We start from the raw sequence: 22842 nt of genomic DNA, 5'->3' as shown, positions 1-22842 counted from the left end.
TTTTGTGCCTTATGGTTCAAAAGTTATTAGCATAAAGAAATTGCAACTTTGGACAAGTGGTGGCGCTAGAGAGTTGGAGTTAGAGACTCCAAACTTGCTCTGGTTAATGTTGAGACTGTCCTCTATCAGTGTGCCAAATTTCACAACTTTCCCGCAAGCGGTTCTATGGGCTGCCATAGACTTGCGGCGGAAGAAGAAAAATTACGCTATCGGATACAATAGGTGCCACTGCACCTTCGGTGCTTGGCCCCTAATAATTCAGGGGGGATTTTGTGGTCAATTTCTTTGGCTAATTTTACACAATTACAAAATTTGTCTCAATTTACAAAATTAGTTTTTTATATTTCATGAAAATGAAATGGCCTTATTAAATGACCTATTATTTATAAGCTTTTTTTTCCTTCTGGAGACTGAAATGGAAGAATGTTGGTTAATACCATTGATCTATATATAATATACTGTATATGAATATAATGTTCTCTATTATAGATCAGTGGTCAATACTGATAATTAAACAATATTTTGCTGAATGTGTTTTGAGCTGGCACCTTGGCTGGTTTAGGCCTGTGGATAAATAAATATGACAAAACCACCAATAGGTAAATGATTTATTGAATCATTCAAATCTAACGACTCATTCAAAATGGCTGATTCAATTAGAAACAAAACAAGCGAGTCCATCGGAATGGACCTTTGAATCCGGCTCACTTGATTCGTTCAAAAACAGAATCATTCAAGAAACAAAACACTGTGTCGCTCTGCACTGTTGTGTAAAATTAATAGCCTAGCACATTTGTGCTCATGCACATGTGCAAAACATTGCTTGTGCAATGAATATAAAACCAAAAAATTGTAATATAATTATAAGGGCATTATAACTGCATTTGAATAGGTCTCTGAGTGAATACTTTTGGACTCAAGAGGAGTTTTGGTTTGTTTTGTCGGATGTGACATAGGCTACTCGATACTGTTAGCTCTCCTATCGTCTCTAAGTCCCTGTCACACATACAGCACAATGACATTATGTCAGGGGAATGTCTTTAAATTCTAATCAAGGAAAAAAATCACACCTTCTGTTGTCTTCTTTTTAAAGAACTTTTAAAAAGAAAAGTTGCGCTTGAACCATTTTGCAAGAAAAATGACGAAGACTTGCTTCAGCTTGTGCGCAGCTTGTTACAGTACCAAGTTCTGATTGGCCAATGGCCTGGCCGCTATTTACTTCGTAAATTATCATAAGTAGATCATTTTAACATTTGCATGATACATAATTATATAATTTACATTAATGATCCAAAGGGGATGGTAGTTTTACAGAGGGGATGCTTTTTGTCATTTTTTTTCCCAACCAGGGGGATTCCATCCCCCCTCAATTCAAGCCCTGGTTACACCCCTATATAACACTCTACAATCTAAGCTACTTGTGTAATACATAATGATAGAAACTATTTTTAAAGAAAAGACCAACAAAAGATCGGTTCCTTTCTCTTTATGGCATTGCTGTTGTTTTAATAAAGGTAAAATGTATTTTTTTGTTGTTCTAATGAAAGGAAAAAGGCCTGCTTACTCCTGTGTGTATTCGTCAGTGTGTTATCTGCTGATAAGCCCCCAGTGTGTGATGAGAGTCAGCGGGTGTGTGGAAATATACCCCCACCCCTCGCTGGCCCACTTCAGCCCAGCCAGAGGCCTCTCTCCTGGGGCGGCATGTGTCCCTAGTCTTCCTCTCCCAGCTTTCTGTCAGCACCATTGCTGTCTGTCATACAGACAGACTGCAGCCAGCGCTGAGAATAAATCAATAGTACAGCACTGTGTGTGTTTACATGAGATAGATCAGGGGTTAGTAAAGTGAGCTGTTTGAGGTGGAGAGCTAATGATTCAGAGCAAATTTCTGTAGGTTTTAGACTTGACTTGAAACCTCTCGTCTCTCTTATCTGTCCCATTTTAGTTTAGAATTCACCTGAATGTTATAGTACTAGCAGTAGTATGTATTATTACATGAATGGAGTTGAAATGGCATTTGCTGAGCACAGCTTTCTTTCTTTGGCCAATTATTTTAGTTGTACAAAAAATATGCTGCTTTATGTTGCAAACTAGTATTTGTTATATTATAGCCATAAGCACACTGGTTTGTAGAGCAAATAGTTTTGTATACTGCGCTATTTATCGTTTTATCATTTAGTGCACTGTTAATCTTCTGGTTATTTGATAGGGCTGTGCAAATAATCAAATGCGATTTTCATGCGCATCTCGTAAGTAAAGCCGGTTCTGTGATTGCTCTGTGTAGTAAATGCCGCTCCATCTGAAAGCACGTGCTGGAGGATGCGCATGAAAATTGCATTCTATTATTTGCACAGCCCTACCCATTGACATTAATCAGGTTTGATGCCATATTGAATTTAACACAGATGAAAACGAAGCTGTAAGGGATAGACTTATAGAATGAAATGCACTGTAAAACTTTCAAAACTGTTTTATGGAGTTTTGGTGTACAGAGGGTTGGTATGTTGTTAAACAACATTACAATCTTTTGACCGCACTACTTCTATCCCTCACAGCCTCGGTTTCATTCCTGTCAAAAATTAAATATGACGCTACCTTGACTAAGGTCTATAGGGTTTAATGAATAAGAATTCTCACACATTCATAGGAAGTAGCTTACTTCTATGTTGAAAAAGAAGACAAACTGTAGCTTATTTTATTTAGTTGACTATAGAAATGAATGGATAACTATAGTAACCAGAATTAGTTTGCTTCTCCATTGGCCTCCATTGCTTCTCCTCTTACTGTCAAACCATTAATTTCCAACCTCAATTGATAGATTAAACTTGGAAACACTTCTTTTTAAATGTTCCCATTTGAAGATTCCTAAATGTGAATTTCTTGTCTATTTGTAAGCATTCTTTAATCTTTTCCCCTCACATATCTTCATGCAAAGCCTGTTTTGTGTTAAACTTCCTACTTTTGTCGAACTGAACTCTTCCCATCTTCGGATTAGCTATTTATCGCTATGCATCCCTGGTCTTAAAAAGACTCCGCTGTGTCTTGTTCCTTTGTTTCGGACAGCTAAGACATCAGCTATGTTCACCATCATGTCTCTTTTCTGAGTTATCAACGTCATGCCACTCTTAAACCGTTTTATCCACACGTATAGTCCGCACATAGTCCACACATCATTAAATGAATAATTTTTTTCTGCGTATTGCTCTTGCAGCCCAGGATGTTTTTTTTGTTGTTTTTTTTACCAATAGATAAAATATCTAAAGGAAATTCCGGGATTACTCCTCCAGTTATGTTGGATATTGTTGTGCAATGATGAGAGCTGTTGAATGTGCACACCTGGACTGAAACATAATTTGTCTCCTGAGTAATATTAAGTAGCTTTTTGCATATGCTCACAGTACAAGCTTGAGAGAAAGAGAGAATGTGTGGGTATAAAGGCTCTTATATTTATTGATAAATTCAAATGAGTGGAACTGATTGTCCTCATTTCCTTCTTCCTGTCTGATCACAGGTTCTCACTCTCAGTCTCGCTCTTCTCTATCCTCTTTATCTCTGGTGCCTGATCTTATCATGCCATCAGAGTTTAACCAACTCATGCGGAAACCCCTTCAGTCATCAGCCACACGTAGAAATGCAGGCACTTGAATATGTGATCAGATATCAGGCATAAATATCTCTGTCAGCGCTGAGCAAATATACACTTGCATCAGAGCGTAAAGAATGTAGAACAACATGTGCTCGGATAGATGGGACACTTCAAACTCACCTAAACAAAAGGCACATCGACAACTTGGTGAAAATTTTAGGCAAGAGTAGGGCAAGATGTATCATTGGGGGTATGCGCTGTCTGTAACCCCCTTAACCTAACAAATTGTGCATACATTTTGTAATATGAATACTATATAGCCATGGGTTTAAGTAGGACATTATACAATATAGAAATAAACTTAAAAATCAGTGTCAGTATTGCAAATTCAAGAATCTGGGATTTTGTTTAGAATTGCTTAAGTTAATAACTTCAGTTTTTAACTAAGGCAGCTTAGTGTCATTAAGTTCAATTATTCAGCAAACCTCATTCAATTAGTTTCAATTGATAATTGATGTCTTTTGTGGCAGATTGTTTATCCAGGCAATGAACAAAAAAGTGATTTGCTTCATCTTCTGCATGATAAATGAGGTATTAATCTCTGTGATTACTGGCAGTTGAATGTTGTTGATCTGTTTTGCCCTTCATGACGTCAATCTCTGTCCTTCTCATTTGTCATGTGAAACTCTGAGGATATTCTGGGATTTCATTACAGGTTCTGTGGCACAACGCTGATAATATTGACCAGTCTATTTGTTTTTTTAATGTAACTTTTTTTTTTAAATAATGGTTTTAGCTAGAACAATTATTACAATTTTGTCTATTTCTATGAGAATAGTGGAGTTCACACCACAACTAAAATCCAACAATACTGTTAAAATCACTTTTCAGAACATTTGATGAACAAAACAATATTGACAGTTAGAATCCACCCAGCTTTTAAGACCTCAAGCATTTAAGTTGCAGACGACATAACTGCAGTGCTTTTAATAAACTCTGAATAAGTTCATTCTTGTAGGAGCTAAAATAGTTTTTGTTCTTCATGTGAACAGGCCTTAATATAATAGAATTGTTTCCTGACCTTGTCTATGTAAAGTTCTGTCCAATTTAGACTTTGTGATGATGTAACCTAGTAACTTTTGCAAAATACATCAATAATGTATTTATTTACTTTTGCACAATAGCATTTGAGGTAACTCTGTAAATCACAAGGTCTAAAGCACTGTTTACATGGAGTAATCTCTACTCGTGGGAACTGCGTATACACATAACTAGAAATATATCTATTTAGACAAGTATTCCCACCTCAAAAGGATTATTTACAAAACTACATGCTTGACGTGTAACCCTCTGGAACACTGGTCTAGTTTATTTTCTTTGTAAATGCTTCCGTAGTTGTGATGTTTTCCATATTTTTTTTTTTACATTGATAGAGCTTATCTTAAGCCGGAATATTGGAAGCTTTAACTTTTATATTGAAGTTATTGTGCTATGCTTGGAAAAAATGTTATTATCTAATGCTCTTGTCACTGTTTTGGAGAAGGTCGTGTAGGAACTGAAAGCATTTTGGCTAAGTTCAAGTTATGTCTGGCACCTCAAGGGCCCCACTAGGGAACCCATATTGCCATCATCCTCATCCTCCGTGATGAAGACAGTTGTGTAATGTAGGTCAAAGCAGCACTGAGTCCAAGACCCTTCTGCTCTCATAATGTCACATCAGATGACGATCACAAGAGACCTGTAGATGCTCATATACACATATGCTGAATTATAAAGGTCACATGAACACAGACATACATTTCCAGACATGAATGCAGTCATCCATAAATCCAGGGTAGACATGTTCTGACTAAAGCAACTCAACACACCTGCACATTGACCGATGCGTTGACTCACATGGACACAAAGCATTTAGTCTTAAGCTCAGACAGGCCACAGACAGCCCACAGTTCATTCACTCACGGGCTGATGAATAGTATACACAAAAATAACAAGATCTGCCTGAAATCACCAGTTCCAGTCTGATCCCCTCGTGCTTGTTTGTGTTATCGATTACAGATTTGAGAAATCAGAATAATCAGTTGGTGAGACTGAGTTTATTTCAAAGTTGGATCAAACTGTATTCTGATAGTCAGAAGTCTGGTCCTGCAATGCACACAGGCTCCATAACATTTTTGATTTTGTTCATATGAAACGTACAGTACTGTTCAAAAGTTTGGGATCAGTAAGGTTTTTTTTTTCTTTTCAGTAAGATTTCTTATGATCACATTGGCCTAATTTATTTGATCAAATATACAGTAAAACAGTAATATTGTTAAGTATTATTACAGTGTTCTCTATTTTAATATAGTTTAAAAAGTAATTTATTCCTGTGATGACAAAGCTGAATTTTCAGCAGCCATTGCTACAGTTTTCAGTGTCACATGATCCACCAGAAATCATACAATGTTTTGTTGTTTGCTGCTCCAGAAACATTTCTTATAATTATAAGTGTTGCAAACAGTTATCCTGCTTAATGTTTTTGTGGAAACCATGATACATTTTTCAAGATTCTTTTTTTTGGTAACAATTTAGAATTTTTTTACTGTTGCTATTGATCAATTTAATGTGTCCTTGCTAAATAAATTTTGTGAAGAAAAAAAGAAAAAAAAATCTTACTGATTCCAACCTTTTGAGAGGTTGTGTATATATATGTGGCCCTGATCGCTGTTGGATATCATAATTGAGTAAATAGTTAGAATGAAATTGTATTCCCATGTGTCTAAGTTGCTGACAGCACTATTTGATTTAGGATTATTTAAAGAACAACTGGGAGCTCCTACACAACAAGTGTTCATTGTAAGTAGAATATTATGCATTTAAATGACATATTTTAACAATATATAACAACATTTTTTCTGTCTGTAGTAATTGTAAATGTATAGGATCTGGACTGGAAGATGCCAAATGTCATGGGTTCAATACATGGGGACTAAATTATTGTTTGAATAATTGCTCTAATTTTTACACAGGAGCTATTCATTCACACGTGAGAAATGTGTAGCTTAAAATAATACACATGAAAAGGAAATGGCACCATCAGTATTGCATTATATTGTACACATTTTTAATCTGAAACCATAAAGGCACTTCCTAATAGTACATCATATAGAAATCTGCTTGTTCTCTCATTTCTGTACTGTTCTCCCTTTTAACTTCTGTTCTAGTTTTGTACTAGTCTAGTCGAGTTTAATCCTGAAACTTGTGCGGTACATCACCTATTGTTGTCATTTACTATTATTGCTTGCAAAGTTCCTCATTTGTAAGTTGCTTTGGATAAAAGCATTGGCTAAATGACCATTAATTAGTTGTCTGTGTATGTAGTTTAGTGGATTAAATTAATCTCTAGTTGATAGTGAGAAGCTTTTTGGTTATATTTAGTTTGTTTTTCCTGTCTTTTGCTCGGCTTTCTGTTTCGGCTTTACTCTTTTTATCTTTATCCTTGTCTCTCTGAGTGACTAGTAGCACATGGTGCCCACATGTTGTGCCTTGCATTCTTTGTCTCAGTGTCCACACACACACACACACACACACACACACACACGTACGTACTGTTTCACATTCCAGCCTCTAACAGCCAGCTCAAGTGGTTTTTACAGCTCATTCGCTCCCGTGTACTCATGCACCCTTTAGTCATATGTGCACTACTCAGTCATAGACACAAATTGAAGGTTTGTTAATTCAATAGAGCAATTAAAGCGTCCATTAACATGTGACGGTACCATGGCAATATCAGTCTGCCTGAATGAACTGTAGTGTGTGTGTGTGTGTGTGTGCTTGTGTTGGTGAGAGAGAGAGATTTGGGCAAGGGGTATTCAGGCAGGTGCAATGACAGCTGGTCTGGGCAGCTCAAACCAAGGGGGAGGAAAATAGTGGTGAAAAGATGAAGTACTGATAGTAGCATTGAGCACAAGAAAGAAAGAGAGCATTTGAATGAAAAAAAAAAGCATCAGCTCTGGAAATAGACCTGTTTTTGCAAGTGCCTTTTGATTTTCCATTGTGAAGCAATGGGCAGTTTTATGTTCCTCGCTTCAGCGCTTGTTTCTCTAGACAGATGATATTTTAATATGCCGTATGAGTCACTGCACCAAAACCACAATGAGCTTATACGTGTTCATAAGGCTCGTGAGTGTGTGTGTCTGGAAGAGGAAGATGAAGTGTGTTTTGGAAAAGGCTCTGAGGGAGCAAATGTTTGCAGAATAGGGGGAGAGGAAACGTGAGAGAGAAAAGGGGGGTGGGGGTGGTACGAGTCTTGTGAAGACCATTTATAGCTTTGTAGAGAGAGAGATATATAGTCTTTATTGAAAGAGACCACTTTATAGAAAGAAACCAAATTGGGAGGCCAAAGGGACGACACGACAAAAATACAGCAGTTTATGTTTGAGGTTTGGAGCCTCCACTGGCACAGTTGGATTTTTGCTTTTGGAAACAACTAAAACTCGCATAGAGAGATAGTGTTTGAATTTGAATTTGAATTTGAATCAGGGTTTTGATTTGATTTAGAGCTATTAGGGAAGTTGGTTGTGAGTAGAGAGAGACAAAGGCGTCTGACTTCAGAAAGAGAAGCAGACAGATCTGTTTCATGGCCAGTGCCTTCCAACAGCCCAAGGCCAAATATGTGAACTGGACTGATAAAAATAGCCAAACACGGCAGTATTTTTAAAACAAACATGCTTATCTGAATCTGTGCAAAATCACATTTGGTCCCCAAAGTTTTGTATTACTGTATTCAATTTCTCTTCTCTTTTTAAGTCTCGATCTTCTGTCTTGCTCATGATTAGATGATGCTGGAACTTGCCATTCTGGTTTTGTAAAGTTGGAGGAATCATAATCACATCTAACATATTAACTTCACATATTAACAGTCAATTAATGACATCCTCATCATCAAACAGTAGATTTATTTTAAAAAGGATTTTCAGCCAGGCAGCAGGATTAATAGCAACGTCAGACTACATGTTAACAGCATGCTAGGACAAGTTGATGTGGAAATACATATTTTAGTAAACTTTCATTTCAATTTTAATCCTTAGTTTAGAATGGGAAATAAAATCTTTGAAATATTGCTACTAAATCAAACCTAAAAACAACACATGCACACAAGCTATTGTTCGTATTGAATTTTTTATCCTGTAATAAATGCAGACTTTGTGAACTTAAGAGACTTCTTTCAAAATCATTTAAAAAAAATCTTACTGACCCGACCCAAAATTTGAACAGAAGTGTTTGTAATTTTTGTCTAACTTAAAAAAAAAATAGATAAAGATATTTTATTTATTGTATAAATCATTAATACCCCCCAAAATATTACACTATCTAGACATTTGTACTACATTCCAGGGCAAGTAGACACTGATCTTTACACACATCAATGAGTAACATAACCATCATTCCCATAAATGGTGAGATTAATAAAATCCACGGAAGTGATTGTGAAAAGTAAAGCAAATGGAAACATACCTTAATCAAACTGAAAAAAAAAAAAACAGCTTAGAAATGTATTCTGTTTCTGCAAACAACCTGAATAACTTTATTTTGTATGATGCATTCTTTGGCCCAAAGACTGACTTTTAACTGTTTGTGTGGCACAAGAGATACCCCTAGTGGTGAAGAGGCAGCATTACACCGACCTTCATCAACTCTGGTGGGGAACAAGGAAATGCTATATAACTAACTGCCTTAAAGACAGATCTCCATACACGCTTACACACACAAACATTCCAGAAACCTCTGTGCAACCAGCGTCACATTGTCTTTGCCTAGCTAGCTACTCTTTCCTCACTGGGTTTCTTTTCCTTCTGGGAATACTGCAGAATTTCTTAGAGCTGTCGGGAATTACTAAGAATAGTTGTGTAATTTCCATTTAGATTTTACTTCGAATATAGACCTATCTTTGATCCAAACAGATCATTTCCTTGTACTTCATGTTGTTTATGCTTGTCACAGGAGGAGGCGATTCCAGAGCTGGAGATTGATGTGGATGAACTGTTGGACATGGAGAATGATGTAGACCGTGCTGCAAGGGTCAAGGTATCCTTCTCAAGAATTACAGATTCAGCATTTTATCACATTTTCCATTACATCTTCAGTTTTTAACTGATTTTACACTTGTATGACTTTTTGTCTCTTATTGTCCAACAGGAACTGCTGGTAGACTGTTATAAACCTACTGAAGTGAGTACATTATCTCGTATCTAAGAGTTGCACACATTGTTAGCAGAATCAAATTAGACAAAAGATATTTCAGTTTTACTCATTTAAACAACATTAAGTAAGGAATAATTGACAACGGGCCATTTTTCTAATAATTCAATGGCCCTTCATCAGTTATTCTGCTTATACTATGGTAACCACTGTTACCTCTAATGGTAACTATGCGTTTCCCTGAACCTTAGAATGTTTGTCAACCAATCAGATTCAAGCATTCAATGGCCCCGTAGTATAATTCTCGTTGTAATGAGGATAAACACAGATAGGTGAAGATCTTTGCACACTGAGTCCGAAATTTTCGCACGTCAAAAAATAAATACAACCTTACATTGTGTCAATCATGTTTACACACTGCCACTGAAAGTTTTTTCCATCATAAAAAAAATTCGGATCAGGTTCGATTTTCTGCATTTTCGCATCCGTAGCAAGCATTATGTTAGGAAGGGATGACGAATGCGAACAAAATGAAAAAACGCATACGAAAATTTCGGACTCAGTGTGCAAGGACCTTTAGTCTGTTGTAAATGTGTGAAAATCTGCAGAATCTGAAGTGCCAGCAATCCACCTCTCTGTTAAATTTGTTAAAAGATTTTTATTATTTTTTTCTCTCTCCTCTGTAGGAGTTTGTAGCTGAATTGCTGGACAAGATCCGTGGCATGCAGAAGCTCAGTACTCCTCAGAAGAAATGAAGCTTCTCCCACCTCCACCTTTCCTCAACCAATCTCATCCCTCCTTTTCCAATTTTAGGGGCGTGACCTTTCACCCCTGAGCAGGTGCTCATCCAATCCCATTGCCTCTTTTGCATCCATTGGGGAGGAGGTGGAGGCAAAATTATGGGAGATTCAATCAGATCCTTATAAGCAGGGCTTATTTTTCTAATTTTGTTGGTTTTATTTGTATTATTTTATTCTATTTTACTTTTTTTTGTAAAGGGGGAAACATTTCATTGTTTTGAAATGTATTCCATGTTAGTATACATTACTGTGCATATTATCTTTATGCATAGAATGGTTTTATTTTATGAATTTGGATTTTTGTTCGAATTTAGTTTTAATTTGGTTTCAAAGCTCTGTCTCAATGAACACATGGACTAAAAAACCTTTTGTGAAACTGTGACGATACTTGGTTTCAAATGACATCAGAAGAGATTTTTTACCCTCTGTTTTTGATTCTCCTGTTCCATTAATAAGTGTGCAGGAACATTCATGGACATTTTAATTAAAAAAAGAGGAAAACTAATAAAGAGAGTGATTAAAGCTGATTTAAAGTGAGGGAGTTACTTTGGATTTGTGGTATTAACAGGGAAGGGAGCTGTGTGTAGAAAAAAAAATTGGGTCTTTTGATTCTTGTCTTTAATTTTTCCCTGTCTTACACATACCACAAACACACACACACACACACACACACACACACACACACTGAAATTCATGGGCATCACCACCCTCAGGGATCAGAAGCAATTACCACACACACATACACACACACAACCACAGCTGTGGCTCTTGGGCCTCACACACATCCACAGATGTGCACACTGACTCTTCCAGAGACCGACAGGGAGGGACTGGAGAGCAGGCTAGACAAGCTGCAGTGCGTCACGGTCACTGCCAAACGTACATTTAGAATTAATCCTCACACATGACTCTCCTAAATCATCTTTCCTAGGAAGCCATCTGCTCTTTTTGTCTCAGCCAATCAAACATTATAATAAGAGGGCTAATAGTCTCACTCAGTGCTCTTGAAAATCACCAATCCAACATTTCCAGCAGGTGTTTTAGGAGAGCTTTTCCCATAACGTACTAACACATCGCTAGCATCTGTAGATATTAATCATTCATTGATGCTCCTCCTCATCACATCTGAGTTCACTTATGAATGACATGAAGTCAGGTACAATGACAACTGTCCTGGATGTTTAACAAATGTTTTCTGTCTTTCTCTGCTCCCTCTTTTTTTTTTTTTTTTTTTTCTATGGGCCCCACATTTTAATTTTCTGTCTTTATTTCACCTGCTTCTCAGCATTTCGTTTTACATGAGTCGCTCTACCTATACTTTCAGATGTTGCCTTAGGTTACATTTATGTTATGACAACCAAATGAATTTAATCTTGTTTGAGGGAACATACAAGAAAAATAGCTGCAACAGTGGAAATCTTTTTGACGTTTTAGAATTAAAGGTTCTTGTACTTTCAGTGATTCTTTTTTTTTTTCTAGAAAAGGAAGTTATATACCAAGCAATTTTTAGATGCATTAACTATTAACATAAAATGGAATCAGTGCTGTTGATTCTTTTCTTTCCTGTGTCCAATGAGACAGGAGGATTGAAAAAAACAAAAACAATTGGATTTAAAAGAGAAACAATATTATGAATTTAGGAAAAATGTAAACAATTGAGTAAGACTGTACTCAAGGTCATACCTTTTGGAGAGAAAAAAAAGTATCTTGTAGCAATACTAAACTGTCTTGTTTTTTTTGCCCGATTTTGTTACACTTTTATGCAACTTTAATAAAAATATGTTAAATGACATTTTTGTGTGGGTGTTTCTTTTTCTGTACTTGACTGATTAAAAATTCTTCAAAAATGTTCTTCTAAAAATTCTAAAAAATATGTTTCTCTTCTGTCCATTATGCAATAGTTCAAGTCGGTCTTTCTAGGGAAACCTTGTCAGTTGGTAGAAAGTTCATGGATTTTCAGCTCCAAATGCTATTGGCCAGTTTGACCACCTTACTGAAATCGATGAGACTGCGATTCTTCACCATCGGGCTTCTGATTGGTTCTCAGAAGTACCGAGGTCTGCGTTGATTGGCTAGCGTCTCAAAACGGCATTGTGTTTCAACAACGAAACGCTGAGGAAGTGGACTTGTCCGATGTCAGCTCGCCCTGATATGCAAATTCAGTCGACAATATGTAATATTTTTCATGACTTAAACAATAATTGACGAGAAGGTAAGCTGTTTAGCTGTTGTTTATGCACTTAATACAGTTTGTTTGTAAGATCGTCGTGTATTGTTATCCTGTGCCTTGCATCGGTTAATTTGCGAACATTCATGGAGTGGTTAAGAGATTCAGTACAACGTTACGAAGTAAGGTAATCTATAACTACATTGCTATTGAGGCTTTTTAAGAGGCGCAACCGTTTGTTTTTCCACTCTCGTTCGTTACCATTACTGTTCCGCGTTATACTGGACACTTTATGTTTCTGAATGAAGTGTGGAGTTGTTCAGTTGGAAAACGAGTTTTTGTAACTAAGTTAACTTAAATCCGCAATTAACGTTATATGTGAACGGCACGAGACTGTAACTATTAATTTCTCTCACATCATATAATGTATGAGCTATGGATGTGGAGAATGAGTGATGAGCTTGCAATGTAAGTCAGTGCAGTGCGGCCTTTAGAGGACGTACATGATACACGTCGAGTCTGTGAACACGCTCCTGATCTCATAAATCTCATTGAAGAGTGCTAATTCATCATACTACGAATTGTATCAGACGAGTGCATGGAGTTTCCTCTTTCTAATTAAACATAAAGTGGTTAATAGGGTCTTAAACAGCCCCTGCTGTCTCTGGATACTGTGCTTTTATAGCTGTTAAAGGTCTTTAGTCTGGTCAGTTGTCTTTACATGCACATTATTTCACATCTTCCGGTACTGATAGATTGTGCTTTTTGCTTTTTTAATGCTACAACGTTTTAAATCATTATACAGCTTAGAAAGATATAGCTAAGATAAATATAAATAAGATAATATAAAAATGAAAAAAAAAAGGGAGATTACGTGACAAAATATGCAGTGTTATTTTATTATTTAATTAAATATACATTATTTATAATGGTATATAAATTAAATTATAAATAATTTTTAATCCTATATAATAAATGTATAATTATAATTTGTTATATTCATAGTTTATATTACATTAATACATATTACTGTGGGTTTTTTATTTACTACATATCAGACACCTTGAGAACTTACCGCTGTTATAATACTATTCAATACAGTGCTATAAACAGTCATGCCAGCTCAGCCGGCTGCCAGAGAACCAGAGGAGGAGATGGAGACAGAGGCCGACCCGGAGGTTCCTCAAACTAATGGCGAGATGGAAGAGGAGCAAGATGGAGGAGAGGCAGAGGAGACAATGGAGGAGAGTGGAGAGGAGCGGGACAGCGACCTGGAGGAGAGTGAGCCAGAGGAGGAAGAGGAGGAAGAGGAAGAAAGTTCAGGTCTGCTGATTGAATGTTGCATAATTATGCTGAATGGTTTCTTATTAACTGTCTGCAATTATGTTGCAGCAGCTGTCAAATTGGTTGCATTGCATTTTGTTTTACTTTTTTTTGTAATTTTTGCATGACAATTGTAAATTTGACAAATCCTGCAATTGTAACTTGACTGCATAGTGCTTTTGAATAGCACCCAGTGAAAGTTAAAAAGTGAAAGTGAAGTGTGGCCAAGTATGCTGACCCATACTCAGAATTTGTGCTCTGCATTTAACCCATCCAAGTGCACACACACAGTAGTGAACACACACACCGTGAACACACAGTTGGGGGTTCAGTGCCTTGCTTCAGTGTCTCACCTCAGTCGTGGTATTTTATGGTGGAAGAGAGCGCTGTACATTTACTCCCCCCACCTACAATCCCTGCCGGACCTGGAAGAGGAGGAAGAGGAAGAAAGTTCAGGTCTGCTGATTGAATGTTGCATAATTATGCTGAATGGTTTCTTATTAACTGTCTGCAATTATGTTGCAGCAGCTGTCAAATTGGTTGCATTGCATTTTGTTTTACTTTTTTTTGTAATTTTTGCATGACAATTGTAAATTTGACAAATCCTGCAATTGTAACTTGACTGCATAGTGCTTTTGAATAGCACCCAGTGAAAGTTAAAAAGTGAAAGTGAAGTGTGGCCAAGTATGCTGACCCATACTCAGAATTTGTGCTCTGCATTTAACCCATCCAAGTGCACACACACAGTAGTGAACACACACACCGTGAACACACAGTTGGGGGTTCAGTGCCTTGCTTCAGTGTCTCACCTCAGTCGTGGTATTTTATGGTGGAAGAGAGCGCTGTACATTTACTCCCCCCACCTACAATCCCTGCCGGACCTGAGACTTGAACCCGCAACCTTCGGGTTACAAGTCCGACTCTCTATCCATTAGGCCATGACTGCCCCCAAATAGCCAAAATTGATCATATAGTGATGTGAAGTATAGGAATGTGAAGACTGACTGGAATTGATAGGAAAAGAGAATGAACAAAGAACAACATTGAATGAGAGTGAATTTTCTCTTTTTTAGAAATGGATGATGAAGATTGTGAGAGAAGACGATTACAGTGCCTAGATGAAATGTCTGACCTGGAAAAACAGTTCATGGAGTTAAAAGACAAGTAAGAATACGTCTTTCTGATTGGTTTAGGCTGGGTGGCATTTAATTTTTTTTGACCAATAGGAACAGGGCCGTCATCTGGGGTGGATGGCCACCAATAAAAATAGTATATTCTATAGTGTATTGTTCTGACAAATTGTGTTGTTCTAAGAACTAAATTCTTGAGCTCTATAGATGATTTCCTCTTTAATTTCAGGCTTTTTCAAGAACGTGTGAACCAGGTTAAAATGAAGCTGGACGAGGTTTTGACAGGAAAGGCAGGAGAGTACAGAGAACCCTTGGCAACACTGCAGCAGAACCTACAGCAGAGAACACAAGTGGCAGGTGACACACATCAGGACGCATATATCTGCTTTATGATATATCTCTTACAAATGAACAGCAGGTCTCAGGTCAACTGTTAATTCTCCTCCTGTAGGTGTGTTCAGAGAACTTTGTCTGCAAGTGGTCAGACACAAACATGAATGTGAAGTGCAGGGGGCCAGACAACATCTAGAGGTAACACGGCTCAGCTGACCCACATATTTAGATGCAGCATCCTTACAAAAAGCTACTTCTGTGTTACCATGGTATTAAATGATGTGCCATATACATGTACCATGACATTGACATGGTACTCCAGGGTATTTCAGAAAGTTCATGGTACAAAAAAGTTATTGTGAAATTGGTACCATGCTTAAAACCTTGTTAATAACATAGTACTATTGTATGATTCAACAAACTTGCATACCTAGTAGTAATTCAGCATTTAAATATTCAGATTCATACACAAACATGCACATACCACATTTATCATAATCTAGAAGTATCACAAAAAAACACACCCCAGTGAAAAAGCACTGCTGTAAATAAATACTTCCATGTCTGTGCCAAAACAGTTGTGTTTGTTTGTTTGTTGACATTGCAGTGATGATCATGAATCATATCGAGTCAGTGTGTGTATGTAATCAGTTGCTTGTTTCTCTAGAGTGAGAGGACACTCTTATTTGATGCCATGAAAACAGAACTGTTGGAGAAGATCCGCAGACTGGAGGAGGACAAACACAGTGTAGACATCACCTCAGGTACCATACAAACACACACACACACACACACACACACACAGACAGAGAGACAGGCTTCCGTGTTTTATGGGGACATACCATAGGTGTAATGATTTTTATACAGTACAAACTGTAGTTTCTAACCTCTTACCTGTGTCAGCGTGGGTTTACGCCGGGTGCTCCTGTTTCCTCCCACAGCCCAAAGACATGCAGGTTATGCAGGGCTGTACGTTAACTTTTTTTGCGCATAGCACTGGTGCTACAGAGGTTGAAAGTTTTGTAGCACAGGCCAAACAGTTGTAGCACAAGTTAGGGGTGGGCGATATGGCAAAAATATCATATCACCATTTTATTCAGGAATATCACGATTCACGATTTTATCACGATTCTTTGTCATGTTGGTTTTACTATTTTGCAAGTTGCCTGTAAAAAAAAATTGTAAAAAAAAAAAAAAAGCCTTTCAAGGTAACAAAATATAAAATAAAAAAGAATGGCAGACATTTAGGCCAAAGTGGGCGAAGATAAAAATCTTTGTCATTATTTTATCTTTGTTATTAGAAAATAAGAACAAAAGATATACATTACAAAAACACATAATATGCAAATAAAACAAACAGTGCTTTATTTTTCAGGTACAGTATTTAGAAGTAACAATAAATATTAAAATAAAACACTATATAATTTTCATAGCACGTGCAACATATATGTCGCACTGTACAGCCCTGTTATGTGAAGTGAACATTCTAAATTGTCCCCCGACTTGTGTGTATATAACAGACTTGTGTATGGATTAACTGGTTCTCGCCATGAATATAGCCATAGATGCTGGAATGGCGTTAAGAAGAAAATAAACAAACAAACTATTCCCTTACCCTAAGCCTACCCCTCACACAAAACTTTCTGCATTTTTAGATTTTCAAAAATCTTAATGCCTTATGATTCATAAGTTTGTTTCCTCATGAGGACCAGAAAATGTCCACACAAGGTCAGAATTTACTGGTATTACTATCTTTGTCGGGACATTTGTTCCACATAATGTAGATAATACCAGTTACACACACTCACATACACACACGTTTACCTTGCAGTCAGAATAGGGATATATGTCTGCATAGATGACTTTTGTTTCATTTAAAGCTTAATATTATTACTACTTCTGAATCCCTAACCTTACTAGAAAACGGGACTCGTCAATTTATTTCAAGACAGTTTTTTTTTACTTTATATTTTGGTTTTCCTTTGATTTTTGTAATTCAAGGTCAAGGTTTGTTTATATAGCACCTTAAAAGTAACACGAGTTCTAACCAAAGTGCTGCACAACAGACATAAAATAAACATCATCTTGCAATGAAACAACAACAGATAAAAAATAAAGTACAATGATGGTATTAACTGAAATATGTATAAACAGTGAATAATATGAATAAACATATAACAGTGAATAAACATAACTATTTAAAATAATTTAAATACAGTGCTATACAGTATTATAGTGTATGATGTTAATATAGCAGAGGTGAGATGAAATTCTAACAGCTTGTAATGTAAATCAGTGAGCTTTGTATAACCATATAACAGACTACTTACATAAAATGTTGTCACATAAATATCAATTGTCACTCTATATCTCCCAATAATATGTCTTAATAAAATTGCATTCATATGCTTAGTTTTACAATCAAAGCTCTGCAGTTCTTATTGTGGGGGGCAAAACATATAATGCAATGCAGTGTAATTAGATGTAGAAAAACGCTTGTCCAAAGCCTGATGTATCTTATATGGTGCATTTTAATGTGATTATTCTATTTATTTATAATCAAGTAAATCTTTAGTCCAGTTATTCTTACATTTATTTTATAAAGTAAAGATTTCACAGCAAAAAGACAAGTATACTGCAACCTGAACGGGGACGTGTTTGGAATCATAATAAAAGGCCTTTAACTTGCTAAAAAAGTATAAACAAGTATATACTACATTTGTATTAGTATATACTACTTGTATGCTGTTTTATACAACAGGCTTTTAGCAAAGTTTTGATCATGTTAATAATATAAATGTGTATCAAATATAATACAGTAGGCCTTATTGGGTTAACATACCTTAAACACCGTGTCAGATCTGTGGCAGAGTCTGGCATCTGGGTCTTTTCGCTGTCAGACTTGTGGGGAGATTTTAGATATTATTGTTCACTAGGAATTTCTAGTTTAGAAACACACAAATACTCACAAGATCCATAAACACACAAACTTGCTCTTTATCAATCAGAGTGGTTGAATGATGACGTGAGGATGAAGAAATGTAAGAGAAGGAGTCTCCTGATTCGCCCAGACAGGAAGAAGAAGGCAGCTCTTGTGTCAGGTAATAAAGTATTCTCTTTAGATTGAGATCCATCTCTTCCCCTCTCATTTAGTCACCACTTCTGTCACCACTTGCCTTCTGGATTAAATCTTGTTCCAGCACCAACTTTATTGAAAAGGTCTTAAAATAGATTAAAAAAGTTCACCAGAGGCCACCAGTTAACAGATTGATTATACAGGAATCACACATGGCTCGTTTCATTAAATAATGTAACTGTCTTACCATTCATTGTACTGCCATAGAATATACTGTCTCCTGAAACGGTATGATTTTTTTATTGTTTGGACCTTTTCTGGGAAAGAAATTTGTAGGCCAACTAACAGCCAACTTTAACAACCTCTTATCCTCACTCGGTTTGAAGAAGTTATGTTCCTCAACATGTCTTGCTCAACACGTCTGTCTATTTTTCAGGGCCATACATAGTGTATATGCTAAGAGACATTGACATTCTAGAGGACTGGGCGGCCATCAAGAAGGTATTCATGATGAGTGATCAGCTTTTCACTCACGGTGAACGTTTGTGATGGATTGTGACTTTTATCTCTCTGTCTTCCAGGCAAAAGTGGCACTGATGCCTATGAAGAAGAAAGCAGACAGTAAGTCAGTTATTAAATGGCACTGTGTTCATTTAAGTACTTTATTGAAGCTTTCCTGTCGGTCGCTGCCTTTCTCAGGAAGCTACACTGGGAGGTCAAGGACCTCATGGTAGTCAGGTGAACCTCATTAAACTTTGCCAAAACTGACTGGATTAACTCCTTGTAAATTTATTGAAGGCAATCATGTGCACTGACCATCAGAGACCTTGGGCTAAATATATTTAACCAATGATTTCTTTCTCACGACAAGATTGGCATAGATTTCATTGAGCAATATAGGATTCTCTCTATCTTTAACAATGTAACTACATAATGCTGTATAATCATTTTTAATTTGAGATTCAAGTTTGTTTTTGAGTATCTTGTATGTGTTGATGCATGCTTTTAAATAATGGGGTCTATATTTATGAAAAGACTTCATAGTAAACATGCCTTCAGGGATACTCGCACACTCGTAGACAAACACACACAACATGTATTGAGTTACTGTCTGTCTCTAGCTAAAATGGATGCAAAGGCTTAAGCATGTTCTCCATTGGCATCCCAGTTGCTTCCATTAGCCCTGACCTTCACTCACAAGCTCTGTCTGTCTGGCCTCTGATTAAGTTAGATACAGAGGTTTGATTTATAGAGCCATTTCCCTCTCTGTCACTCCAGACTGATTGACTTAAACTACTTTGGCTTTAATGTCACATGTTCTGTCTCTAAGAAAAATGGTTTGACATGTAACATTTGATTCTGCTCTGTCTCTCATTTGTCTTTTTATTTCTCCCAGATCTCACTCTTTCTTTCACTCTCATCCCTCCATTTCTTTATTGTCTTCCTCTGCATCATAGGAATCAATTACTTAACCAAATACTGTACACCACTGTTATAATACTGCACTTGTGAAAAAGTGTGCTGAATTGTTTTGAATGTGCACTTATAGTGTATTAAAAGTATATTTAAAAAAAACTGTACTTGCTGATGTTATATTAATAAAATTTAATTACATTCAAGTATATTTTAGTTTACCATAAATGCTTGTCAGTACATTCAGCAGTACACTTTAATTTAAAGTATGCTAAATACTTCTTTTCACAAGGGTGTACAGATCTAATGATGCAGTTTGCATTTGATAATCAATCAACAATCAACTGGACAAACTCTTAATACCTAACTCTTGTACTACACGGTAAGCTTTCAGCAATAAATGACCAGAAGATATTTGATGTATACTGTCCTCTTATGTGGAGCAGGATTTTGGACCATTCAGATTTCAAAGTTAGTCAGGGCTAGTTAATGCAGCCACAGAAATGGAAACTGATCAACAAAATCTGTCACTCGTCTCGTCGCGGTCACAGCTAGTTTAACAGATTTACTTGGAAGAGATACGTTTTATCACTTGCTTTCACTGAGAAAAAGGGTACAAAAGTTGTCACTTTCAAAAGGTACCATTTACATGTTAATATGTACACTTTAGGTACTAATACATATCTTTAACCCCTTAGCATTCCTGGAAAATGTAAGCACAAAATGTTCCACGGACGGTACGTTGCATGGAACACTAACAGGCTAAGGTACTAATTAGCATCCTTCAGAGCTAAATAAGGCACAGAGGTGTACCTTTTGAAAAAGTATCGTCCCAGTGACAGCTTTTGTACATGTACTTTTTTTTGGAGTGTTATCTTGTCGCGCCTGTGAACCATTTAATGACAGCAGTTTCACTTTAGCTAGACAGGCCTATACAGTGTCATAAAATGTCTTGAAAACAGAGAGTTAGAGCATTATGAGCTATTAAAGCGCAACATGTTGAAGATGGTGTGCGTGCGTGTCTGTTTGTCTCTCAGACAGGCAGGTGCCCGTGCGATGTGAAGGTGGGGATCTCTTCTATGATGGAGAGAGATTCTCCAAAGGCAGCAGTGTCGTTCTAGAAGTCAATGACGACAGCCCGGCACAGTCAGTACAGCATAAGACATAAGACTTCGCTTTGGGTTTGTTTGCAAAAACATTTTAATTGAAATGGTTTTCTTGTGTTTCTTTCAGGGCCGTGATAACAGGGATCAGCACAGGAGAGGTCTGGTTCAAGCGCACAGATGGCACCAAAACCAAAATCTACATCTCCCAACTTCAGAAAGGCAAATACACTATACGAAAAGCTTAGAGAAGATAAACGTTACACTCAGAGAGTGTGTGAACCTACCCTTTAATAATTAACAAATAACACACAAATTTACCAACACCTTTAGAACAGCTTATAACAATCCAATTGAATGCTATGCACTGGTATTGATCAGACCAGAGACTTTATGTATAGTGACTTATCCCAGATCAATTTCGCCTTTTTTATATACATATTTTATTATGATTATAATAATAAGAGGGATCTGGTTCCAGAGCAACACTGTTGGCATCAAGTAGGCAATTTCTGGTGCAGTTAAAGTTCATTCATTAATTCAAACACAACATGGACTTACAAAGCCTGTTGACCAAATGCTAAAAGACCATATGAAGTCTTTCTGTATCATAATGCTTATCACACTGTATACATTCATAATACTTCGTACTGACCTTATATGAAGTCTGATATACACTCAGATCATTGTGCATTTGTTTGTTTGTTTGTCATTTAAAATGAATATAAAAGTCCATTTCATGTACACTAAAGACACCACAGGGGCAAAAAGGACTGCACTCACACATGGACTCTTTTCTATCTTGTGCTGCATCTGCTTCTTTAAACTGATCTTGGATCTGTTTTTAATAGCCAAGGTTTGTATATTAGAAGGAAAAGCGCTGTCTCTACCCAGAACACAATCAAACACTGAGTTCACTCAGAAAAACAAGAGATGTAAAAAAAAAATTTTCAGTACCTTTTGAAAGACTGTTATTGTAATACATAGTATTTATAGACATCTGTAAAGTGATCTGAAACAGAGGGTGCTTTTTAAAACTTATTTATGAAGTGTTCGAGATAATCATGTATTTATAACAAGAAGCATTATTAAAATCTAAACTTTTATTACATTTGCTGTTTAATGGCTCATTCATTAAAACCTTGCAGGACTGTCAAAGGCTGGAGGCACCGCTTGTGTCCTCCAGGGGGCGCTGTAGTGTAACCAAGCGCTATATGAGCTATACAGGTGCATCTCAATAAATTAGAATGTCGTGGAAAAGTTCATTTATTTCAGTAATTCAACTCAAATTGTGAAACTCGTGTATTAAATAAATTCAATGCACACAGACTGAAGTAGTTTAACTAAAAATGTTTTTTTTTTTATTGGTCTTATGAAGTATTCTAATTTGTTGAGATAGTGAATTGGTGGGTTTTTGTTAAATGTGAGCCAAAATCATCACAATTAAAAGAACCAAAGACTTAAACTACTTCAGTCTGTGTGCATTGAATTTATTTAATACACGAGTTTCACAATTTGAGTTGAATTACTGAAATAAATGAACTTTTCCACGACATTCTAATTTATTGAGATGTACCTGTATAGTTTGCTATGAGCCACTAGATGGGACTAACACCCAACGAAACAATAAATGGAAAACAATCATTTTCTCTCTCTGCCAAACGGGGGATTAGAAAACTCGAGAAGTTCTCATTTTAATTTATACATTTAAAAATTTTATTCCAGCCCTGG

General features: G+C 36.6%; 2 protein-coding genes across 4 annotated transcripts in view; both read left to right on the top strand.

Moving 5' to 3' along the window:
* The window catches only part of LOC107721662 (protein phosphatase 1 regulatory subunit 14B-like), a 23790-nt gene extending 12239 nt beyond the window's left edge, over positions 1-11551 (top strand). Inside the window, exons 2-4 of the mRNA XM_016529786.1 lie at positions 9569-9652; positions 9764-9796; positions 10453-11551. Of these exons, the coding sequence (XP_016385272.1) occupies positions 9569-9652; positions 9764-9796; positions 10453-10521 (186 nt within the window). The 3' untranslated portion in view covers positions 10522-11551. The remainder of the gene's footprint in view (positions 1-9568; positions 9653-9763; positions 9797-10452) is intronic.
* A 1122-nt stretch (positions 11552-12673) lies between these two features.
* brms1 (BRMS1 transcriptional repressor and anoikis regulator) lies at positions 12674-22198 on the top strand. 3 transcript variants are annotated; one of them, XM_016529805.1, is made up of 11 exons: positions 12674-12778; positions 13835-14056; positions 15130-15220; positions 15416-15543; positions 15638-15717; positions 16187-16283; positions 18528-18620; positions 19032-19096; positions 19177-19216; positions 21046-21154; positions 21242-22198. In XM_016529805.1, exons 2-11 carry the CDS (start codon positions 13849-13851, stop codon positions 21357-21359), a joined length of 1029 nt encoding a protein of 342 aa, XP_016385291.1. In that variant the 5' UTR covers positions 12674-12778; positions 13835-13848; the 3' UTR covers positions 21360-22198. The 3 variants fall into 3 exon arrangements, with proteins under 3 accessions (XP_016385291.1, XP_016385292.1, XP_016385293.1); XM_016529806.1 differs by lacking the exon at positions 21242-22198 and adding an exon at positions 20707-20775 and having other exon boundaries at positions 21046-21129; XM_016529807.1 differs by lacking the exon at positions 21046-21154 and having other exon boundaries at positions 21242-21323.
* The last annotated feature ends 644 nt before the right edge of the window (positions 22199-22842 follow it).

Source organism: Sinocyclocheilus rhinocerous, unplaced genomic scaffold (assembly GCF_001515625.1).
Source record: "Sinocyclocheilus rhinocerous isolate Xijiao unplaced genomic scaffold, SAMN03320098_v1.1 scaffold1382, whole genome shotgun sequence".
NCBI classification, from domain to species: domain Eukaryota; kingdom Metazoa; phylum Chordata; class Actinopteri; order Cypriniformes; family Cyprinidae; genus Sinocyclocheilus; species Sinocyclocheilus rhinocerous.
Note: the sequence above shows the minus strand (reverse complement) of the source record. Positions and strands in the feature narration are given on the sequence as shown.

What these genes read in the sequence shown, in the direction of transcription:
- brms1 (XM_016529805.1), top strand. Translation starts at nt 13,849, where the DNA reads ATGCCAGCTCAGCCGGCTGCCAGAGAACCAGAGGAGGAGATGGAGACA. An exon ending in GGAAGAGGAAGAAAGTTCAG is followed by an intron (nt 14,057 to 15,129) that starts GTCTGCTGATTG and finishes TCTCTTTTTTAG; the next exon opens with AAATGGATGATGAAGATTGT. An exon ending in TTCATGGAGTTAAAAGACAA is followed by an intron (nt 15,221 to 15,415) that starts GTAAGAATACGT and finishes CTTTAATTTCAG; the next exon opens with GCTTTTTCAAGAACGTGTGA.